Below are 9,942 nucleotides of genomic sequence, written 5' to 3'. Positions count from 1 at the left end.
CGGATAAAATTGTGAGTTTTCACTGCATTCATTAACAGCTACGGAAAGATTTAGCTACAAACAAAATGGGAAAAAAATAAATCTAATTTCCATGTGCCATTTGACACAGTGACCCTTATTTACAAGACAGACACTTTCAGGCATTGTGTGCAGTCCACTACATCTTTCTGGTCTTTTCCAGACTGGCGAGGGTCGGGATTACAGGGAAGAAAACCCCTCTTTCCTGATATTACACCCAAAATACTCAACTTTGCGATATGTTTCCAAAATAAGAATTGCATGTGCAGAAAAAGGCCTTACAAATACAACAATTTCAACCATTTGATTCTTACACCACATAATATTTGGCGGTATTTTTCCTCCATTGTACTGCACTGCGGAATATGGTGGTGCTTTACAAACAATACGATCATGAATACCTAATTTCCTAAGTGTCACACCCAGAACCAAATGGCCAGCCTAAAATGCAATTTTGCGCAGTTTTCACATACATACACTGTCTAATTCTCGCAGTTTCAATGAATAAGTCCCAATGTGTGAGTAACTATACAAGTGTTTTCTAGGAAGCACTCTAAGTTTGCATTGCAATGCATCCTATCAATACAAATTCCCTCGTTTATTTGCAATGCATCGCACAAACAAAATAGGAGCACATTTAGCCACGTATAAGAAGTTGCACGAGTTTCTAGCAATAAAGGAGTTGCCCCTGGAAAACCGACTACATTGCATGTGATCATATTACGGGAAGCAAAAAAACATCACCCCACTTCCCTATTCATAGCGCACACAGTAAAATCACACCAGTCTATACATAGCAATATAATTCAAGTAACAAAGTATGTTCCACGCCACAGTCCGGAATGATTTGTCTAGCGGTCTACAGCTGAAGCCCTAACCACCAACCTGGATTTTCATGGCCACCTCCCTCCCGTCCTTCAGACGGGCCAGGTGAACCTGCCCAATGGAAGCAGCAGCAAAAGGACGCTCTTCAAAGAAATCCAGCTTCTCTCTCCAGTTGGGGCCCAAGTCACCATTTAATGTTTTCTGCACGAGATGGATGAGAAGAGACAGGAAGAGATGGGATTGAGCGTACTGGCGACCTCCCGTCAGTGCTACAACCGGCTATCTTTGCACCACTGAAGGAGGGGGAAAAAAAGGCATTTGTGCAATACTCCCTGTACTATTAGGTCACTTATTTTAAAGCTTGTTCTAAAATGGTATTTAATATAAAAGTAAAGTATTTGGCACGCGCTAAATAAATACCATTTTAGAACAAGTGCTTAAAAAGTGACCTATTCAGTCAATGTTAAACTAACTTGCAGCTAGTGCTAAAGCTTAGCAACTCCATGTGATAAAGACGTATCATTGTTATAATCTAATATTTTTCCATTTGCATATGGGAGTAACAGAAAAGGACCATGTAGAGGGGGGAAAAAAAAAAAAAAAAAGGGGGGGGGGGGAAACAAAAACAAAAATGTACTATGTTCTGCTCGATGTCCTACAAATTACCAGATTTTCACACACCTTTATGTCTGTTTACCTCCGGATATAATGGACCATGTGCAATAATGCCTCAAAACCCTTTTTATGGTTATTGGTGATACACTTGGTGACCATGGAAGGGGGGGAGAGATAAGAGACCGCTACTCACCATCATTTGTTTTATGGGCATGAAGTCAGCGCTCTGACGCACTCTCTCGAAGACCTTCTGCAGCTGTGGGTTGATAAAGGCATCATCTACAGAAGCAAAATAAAAACGATCAGGCAGTCCTTTAAGTTTGACTATATTGGCCCAAGTTCAGAACAGCGTTTCATTTACTGTGTGCCTATAATGTGAAGAGAAAATCCCTGTAAAAACCCACGTCAAAGTATGCAGTTCCTGAGCGGTCTAGGACGTTTAGCCGCAGCCACTTGGCCTCGACCAAAACACCACCAGGCGTTGTGCCGCTGGGACATTGCGTCACGATGTCCGCTACTGTACCCTACCTGACAAGCCAATTATGCCATACCCGATCCGACAACTGGATATTTTAATGTCCCGTGGAACATTTAAAGATGGCGTGTCGGAGCGGCCGGTCTTGGTGGTGTAGCGGTCCTGTGCGGGACATTTAAACACCCAGTTGTCGGATCAGCAGACTTGGCTTGTTGGGTCGGGTGCACGACAGACAGGACCTCGGTTCATGAGCATATATTAAAATGTGTCCCGTGTGTTGAGAGAACTACAGTAACACTGATACAGTGAGAGTCTAAAACATACCAAAGCTCACCGCACATGGAGAATGAAAAGGAGAGAAATGAAACAGATTAAGAAAGGAGAGGCACAGAAATGAGAGGCAAAGGAAATTGTGGCAAAAGATTGAACTAGAACAAATAATCCAATAATGTAAAACATACAACCCATTGGCATGTCTGGCCATAATGTGCATTCTATGGTCCAAGTGTCGCCTTATTAGTTCATGATATATTAAAATGTGCACAACATTTTCTGAAGGTCTGTGTCACTGTTCTCCAGCGGATGTTTTGTAACAGGTGCTACAAATGCAGTTTGAGGTCTTATGTTATTCTTTACAATGGCAACTAATAATTGTAACATTGGATTGTGCCACTAAGATGCACATACAAAAATTGAACCTGTCCATACCAGCATTTTTTAACAGGACATCCCTAAAAGGGTTCACTGCAATTATCAGGTCATTTAAAGCTGCAGTTCAGTCTTTTTTTATTTTATTTATTTTTTTACTTCAATAGTTTCATGTGGGCAATCTCTAATTACCTAAAGAACTTCATAGCTGCCGGTCAATTCGTTCTCCGTCTATTGATCGGCAAAGTTTGGCAACATCTATGGGGAATGTAAATGGTTGCTATAGGAACAAGCATGCTTGTTAAAATATAATACAAGAAAATTGGTCTTTCAAAGTTGTTGTTTTTTAAACAGAAAATGCTAAAAGTATTTTTTCTTACTACAGAACTGATTTATTAAAAAAACACACATGCAGGATATTGCCTGAACTGCAGCTTTAAAGGTTTTACCAAATACAGAAGAATTTACAATGCATCTCAGACGCGCTATTAGAGAGGGTTGGGGTTCCTTACAATACATCTGATCTCAGACGCGCTATTAGAGAGGGTTGGGGTTCCTTACAATGCATCTGATCTCAGACGCGCTATTAGAGAGGGTTGGTGTTCCTTACAATACATCTGATCTCAGACGCGCTATTAGAGAGGGTTGGGGGGTCCACAAAATTTTACAACATACTGTTCCGAAAAGAAAAAGTTGGAACACACTGGCCTGTACAGTGCACCCGGCAGCGTTCACCACTATACACTGGTGTTTCTAGTAAAGCTTGGATCACTACGTACACCAGGGAAGGATCTGTCAATTTAGTCTAGAGATATCTGCAAACCTTAAAGCAGAACTTATTTGTCAGTGCATAAAAAGGTGCAGCTCCACATAAGACAAAACAGAACAAGACACTGACATTTTAACATGCCAAAATGAGAGGCATGAAGGACATTTTTTTAAAATGTATACACAGCAATAAGGAAGGCATTAAAGGGAATGATGCAGAATAAAGATGAAGGGAAAAAGTGGGGGATAAAATAAAATGAAGTTACGTTGTTGGACAATATGCCCCAAAATGATGCTAAATTAGCAGATAAAAATATCGTGCAATAAATGGTACAATGATTGTCAGCTGCGTCTCTGGGTCAATGTGCAGAGAAACGAGACAATAGTCACTGGCTGTAGAGCTCATTACTCCTATCCAAACCGTATCACGAGGAGAATCCGCCTTCTACAATGTTAACTTCAAGACAAAAAGATTAAAATAATAATGCGTCGATTGCCAGCTTCCAATCTGGGAGAACCAACATTTGATTGGCTGCAAGATTTTTTTCATGCTCAAAAACGAAGTTTTAGCATGGGCCTAGGACAGGGGTAGGCAACCTGCTGCCTCCCTCACTGTGCTGCCGGTGGCTGTGGGCCGGCGGTGGTCGGGCCTCTTGTTGTCACCGGGCATTTCCCCAGCTGCTGGCTTGCCTCCTACACTATCCCATCCTGGGCCTGTGGATGACGCGCACCGGCATGAGGCCCGGCGTGGGATAGTGCAGGAGTTAATGCTTATACAGTATATACCTTTTAGTGTGTGTATAGTATATGTATTGTGTTTGTGGGGGTGTAATATTCATGCATGTGTTACAGCGCTTTGAATATTTTGGACAGATTTTTTTTTTTTTTAATTTAAATCTCATCTTCTTTGAAAAGGTTAAAGACACCTGGCCTAGGACATCGCAGGCCACAGCCAACACCTGGCCTGATGCAAACCTACACGATTAGGAGCGGTCGAAGGCAGCCTGCCAAGAAATTTTAAAAATCTGGTTTAAAAAGGTTAACCAGGCACACTGTAATAACAGTGCTCGTTCCATCATTCCTTGCTTCTGCCTTATTATTAAAGTGGTACAAACATCCCTCTTTCAGAGCTTCGAATCGAACTAAAACAATAAGGAAAGCTTTCAGAACTTTAATACTCACTTTCATTTTTTTTTTTGCAAAGTAATAAAAAAAACACTATTTGTAACAAATACTTGGCACTGCACATTTAAAAAAGGTGTTAACCACTTAACCTGCACCCGGAGTCACTATTTTATTGCAACTGGAGCACGCAGGCGATGCAAGGCCCCTTGCAGCATTTTGCTTCATTTATTCAATATACTCCTATACAGTATGGGCAGCGTAACGAAAAGGTTTGTTCACTTCAGCGCACTGGTAAGCAACCGCCTGCTGAAAAAGCAGAAAGTGCTTTAGACCAATATAGGATGCCGGCTGCTGAAAAATAGAAAGGTCCGTCACCTTTTTGGCAAGCACAACACCAACAGTGTTGGGTTACCGGCCACTAACTGTGCAGGCAAACTGTAAAACAGTGAGGCAACGGCAAGCAAACTAACACCAGCAGGTGCTATAAAAACTCTTATGAAAGGTTCATCTCGCAGCGTCCAGTCTTTGTTGTAATCAAATCTTTCAGGCAGCCTTCATCACAGAATTCTTGTGCCATGGCTAAGGCTAGCAATATTTAGCTTCAGGTCTATTTATAACACTACTGGCCATCTCTCCCCCCTCCCCAGTGGAAAATGTATAAACATGAATACAGTCCAATGTCAAATGGAGGACAAATTGAAGTAGTGGGGCATACAGGGTGAGGGAAGCACCGAAAGACTGATTAATGGTTAGGCACAAAAACAAGGACACAGCAAGATTGGCACCTTCTGAAACACTTGGTGTTGACCCTGGAATTTGATTGGTAGTCGTGCTAAAACTGGAAAGACTGAGAACTCCAGAAAAGTGTAGCCATTCAACACTGCTAATGTTTAAAAGAAAAGTCAAAATGCTGCCGGTGTTAAATTTAAGTGAATAACCCCAACAAATAGACATTTACGTTGGAGCCAACATATAAAAGTGGCAACTCTTCTATTACGATTACTGAAAGCTAAAATCCTGCATACTGTAGGTCTAGGTGCGTCTGGTGAAGAATATCACAGCTCTGTCGTCGGGATGAAAAAAAGATGAAAAATCACAAAGACAGGCAATTAAAAATACAGATTAGAGAGACCTAGGGCTGGGTAATAAAACATTTCTTAATAACTATATTAAGAATATCAATGATATTTATTGTGATAAATATCTATTGTATAGAAGAGGGAAAAAAAACACAAAAACAGAAGACCACCCCAATAATGTAACATTTATGAAAATGTGCATTTAAATTATTTAACAATTAAATGGAAGGCATTTAGTTTTAACATGCATGTTTAATTTGTTGTTAAATCCAGCCTATTTACACTGGCAGGTCGGTCTTATAGCTGCTGCAAGTTTTTCTACAAGTCACCAGCTTCTACGTGTTATTAATCTCAATATCATCATATCAATACAGTATATATTACCCAACTCCAGACCGCTACCATTTGCCCTGATGGTATATTTTCTCCAATTGTTGACTTCAAACACATTACAGCGCACAAATCATTTTTTATTAAGAATTGGGATGACACTCAACGACAATATTATGCAACAGAATACCAATAAAGTGTTTGGTGTCACAGGGCGGGTGGGTGACTGGGTGGGTGACTGGGTGGGTGACTGGGTGGGTGGGTGACTGAGTGGGTGGGTGACTGAGTGGGTGGGTGACTGAGTGGGTGGGTGACTGAGTGGGTGGGTGACTGAGTGGGTGGGTGACTGAGTGGGTGGGTGACTGAGTGGGTGGGTGACTGAGTGGGTGGGTGACTGAGTGGGTGGGTGACTGAGTGGGTGGGTGACTGAGTGGGTGGGTGACTGAGTGGGTGGGTGACTGAGTGGGTGGGTGACTGAGTGGGTGGGTGACTGAGTGGGTGGGTGACTGAGTGGGTGGGTGACTGAGTGGGTGGGTGACTGAGTGGGTGGGTGACTGAGTGGGTGGGTGACTGAGTGGGTGGGTGACTGAGTGGGTGGGTGACTGAGTGGGTGGGTGACTGAGTGGGTGGGTGACTGAGTGGGTGGGTGACTGAGTGGGTGGGTGACTGAGTGGGTGGGTGACTGAGTGGGTGGGTGACTGAGTGGGTGGGTGACTGAGTGGGTGGGTGACTGAGTGGGTGGGTGACTGAGTGGGTGGGTGACTGAGTGGGTGGGTGACTGAGTGGGTGGGTGACTGAGTGGGTGGGTGACTGAGTGGGTGGGTGACTGAGTGGGTGGGTGACTGAGTGGGTGGGTGACTGAGTGGGTGGGTGACTGAGTGGGTGGGTGACTGAGTGGGTGGGTGACTGAGTGGGTGGGTGACTGAGTGGGTGGGTGACTGAGTGGGTGGGTGACTGAGTGGGTGGGTGACTGAGTGGGTGGGTGACTGAGTGGGTGGGTGACTGAGTGGGTGGGTGACTGAGTGGGTGGGTGACTGAGTGGGTGGGTGACTGAGTGGGTGGGTGACTGAGTGGGTGGGTGACTGAGTGGGTGGGTGACTGAGTGGGTGGGTGACAGAGTGAAAGTGGGTGACAGAGTGAAAGTGGGTGACAGAGTGAAAGTGGGTGACAGAGTGAAAGTGGGTGACAGAGTGAAAGTGGGTGACAGAGTGAAAGTGGGTGACAGAGTGAAAGTGGGTGACTGGGTGAAAGTGGGTGACTGGGTGAAAGTGGGTGACTGGGTGAAAGTGACTGGGTGACTGGGTGGGTGTGTGGGTGACTGGGTGGGTGTGTGGGTGAGTGTGTGGGTGACTGGGTGACTGGGTGACAGTGCGTGGGTGGGAGACGGTGGGTGACTTACCTTGACCCCGTGACATGCGGCTGGGGCAGGAGGTGAGTTCGGGAAGCGGGAGGGAGGGGGGGGGCAAGAGTGGCAGGAGGCCCGCGCCGCGCTTCCCCTCCGTCCGGGAGCCGGCGCACGTGAGCGGGAGTGCAGGAGGCCCGGGTCGCGCTTCCCCTCCGTTCCTCGTTGTGAGCGAGGGGGGAGGAGCCTGGAGTTTGCTGCTGAGCAGGAGGGCCGCGCTTCCCCCTCTCGGGGAGCAGCGCACAGTGAGGGTGATGGTGCGGCTGGGGATGTTGCGGAGCGTGGGGATTTGGGTGAGGTGGGGAAGGGGGAGAGAGTGAGGGGCACCGGGAGAGATGGGGGGGAGTGTGGAAGGTGAGCTGCGGTCCAACTGACGGGGGAGAGTGAGGCCAAGCAACAGTGAGTGTGTGTGTGTGTGTGTGTGTGTGTGTGTCGTCACTCCGCCTCAGGCCAATGAGAGGCGGGCGGCCCAAGGGACCAATGAGATTTCCCCTAGGGACACAGGAAGATGCAGACAAGCATACAGTGCTTTCATAAATATATAATAAGATATCTACTGTAGCAGGCAGACTGAATTTAAATTGCACATTTTCACTGCCCATGCTGGTTAAGGAAAAATAAATAAAAAATCCAGCTCCTCTTTTAGCCCAACAGATGTCCGTGTGTTAAAATGACAGCACTTTAAGTGTCAAGTTCCCTAGTAACGTCTCTATATTGACCCTGGATGTATCTGGAAATAGTAATCATATGCCCGCATATATGCTGCTTTCCATAGATAACAATCCTAATTTACACTGTACTTCCTTGAAACTCAGACCTTCAAATCCCCTTTACCACGGTCATGCATATTCTATGACGTTAGGTACAGTAAGATGCCCCAAACCATTCTGCATATTCAAGGTGTACTCTTATTAGAGGATTTATATGGGGTCAAAAGTACAAAGCCACCTATGTATGACTAATGCAGTAGTTCCTAACATTCGATAATCTATATTCATGATGGCAATGGGGCCAGTATACACGGAAAGATTCATACCACATACAAAAATAAAAAAAATACAACATTCCCTCTACAACCACTCGGCTTTCTCCAAAAGATACAGAATTCTGGCACACCGTTATTATAGCAAACACTTTCACAACTTCATGCAACAGTCACCACAAGGAGAAAATCGCCAGTCATGAAAACATGCTGTAAAGCTGAAAGAAAAGGGACTGTGATTTTCATGAAGCCTATTTTCAAAAGGCATCAGGCCAAACACGATCGGAAACATTCTGGCCAGATTATGAAATTAAATTGTCAAATTAAGAGGATTTTCCTCCCAGTATTTATAGGAATCATCGCCCAAGTATTTTTAACGCGTTTTTAATTAAGAAACGCAAAATCACTTTATTGTGGCGTCTTTGCCAGGAAATGAATAAATCTTGTTGCGTGGCTTTGTTATACCTTTATGGAAGCAGCAGAGAGGCGACATTATATTTTGGTAGCTGGGCAATGCCCTTTTTATTTTAGCTCCCAGGTCTTTCCCTTTACCGCCACCAACGTCCTAGAAGCCCACTGCTCTTCTATGGTCACCGGAAAGAGAGAGACCACATTCAATTAATTGGTTAAGGGTCTAATTTCAGTGTTACTCACAGGAGAACTTAACCCAGTGCACACAAAAAGCAATAGCAAGGTTGGAGATAAAATAGCTGGTCAAATAAATTACAGCTCAACCCTGTTACAACGCGAATCCGCTTATAACGCGATGCAAGCGTGGCTCCCAATTTTCGTATGAATACTTAACACTATTATTGGTATCTTATAATACTTTATTGTACAATGCATACAATTGTACATTATTTCTAACGCGATCCACTTATAACGCAATGTGATTCTTTGGACCCCAAGCACAGCGTTATAATGGGGATGAGCTGTAAGTAGAATAGGGGCCTTTTTCTAAGCCTTCAAAACTTGCCAAAGGAGAAAGATAAAGTTAGAAATGCATTTATAACCACAATATGGGCGAGGTTCCCCTACGTAGCACATGTAGTGCTTAGAAGATGGGAAGACTTTAAACCCTTTCTTCTGCAATGAATGAAGGCAATATCGGCAGTGAAGGGGTTATATACACCCAATATGGAGACCGCACCCTTGATGGACTTACCTTGAATACTCAGCATTTGGCCCAGCTTCAGTGCAGCTCCCCGAACCTTGCACAGGGTTCTCACAATCCTCTCCGCGTTTGCTTCAGATAGGAAGGGGCTGGTGTCCATCACGGACTTTTTACCTGGGTGTCAAAAATAGAGCGATCAGTGCAAGTGTTACACGTACATCAGTGCACATTGTAAGCTCGTCAGGGAAGAGGGATTCACCCTTTCCAATCTTTCCTTCACGTCCCATTCCTCACTAGGCTGCCCTCAATATATACCCAACAATAATTATCCCCATGCAAGAGACCACACCACGAGAGAACATAGGAACATGAAGCCCCACAACTCCCCGATCTTGCAATCTTAGAGGTTCTTCTGAAACACCAACCGTTCGAAAATCCCATTAGATTCATGAACAGGCTATGACCTAGAACACATTTTTAAAAGCATTTGGTTGCAGGAGCGGACAATACGTAATAATGCAGTATTAATTGTGACGGCGAGTGGGTACCCAGGCCACTAAT

At 44.5% G+C, this 9,942-nt stretch overlaps 1 protein-coding gene across 1 annotated transcript; it reads right to left on the bottom strand.

The window, feature by feature from the left end:
• Nucleotides 1-120: 120 nt before the first annotated feature.
• LOC142483673 (atypical kinase COQ8A, mitochondrial-like) lies at nucleotides 121-9,582 on the bottom strand. The gene is made up of 3 exons (XM_075583687.1): nucleotides 9,433-9,582; nucleotides 1,652-1,737; nucleotides 121-1,044 (listed from the first exon to the last, which is right to left on the bottom strand). The coding sequence occupies exons 1-3, from the start codon at nucleotides 9,539-9,541 to the stop codon at nucleotides 892-894; spliced, it is 348 nt and encodes a 115-aa protein (XP_075439802.1). The 5' UTR covers nucleotides 9,542-9,582; the 3' UTR covers nucleotides 121-891.
• Between the last annotated feature and the right edge of the window lie 360 nt (nucleotides 9,583-9,942).

The sequence above is a fragment of the Ascaphus truei genome, unplaced genomic scaffold (assembly GCF_040206685.1).
Source record: "Ascaphus truei isolate aAscTru1 unplaced genomic scaffold, aAscTru1.hap1 HAP1_SCAFFOLD_3520, whole genome shotgun sequence".
Taxonomy (NCBI): domain Eukaryota; kingdom Metazoa; phylum Chordata; class Amphibia; order Anura; family Ascaphidae; genus Ascaphus; species Ascaphus truei.
The sequence above is the reverse complement of the archived record's forward strand: the minus strand, read 5'-3'. Positions and strand labels throughout refer to the sequence as shown.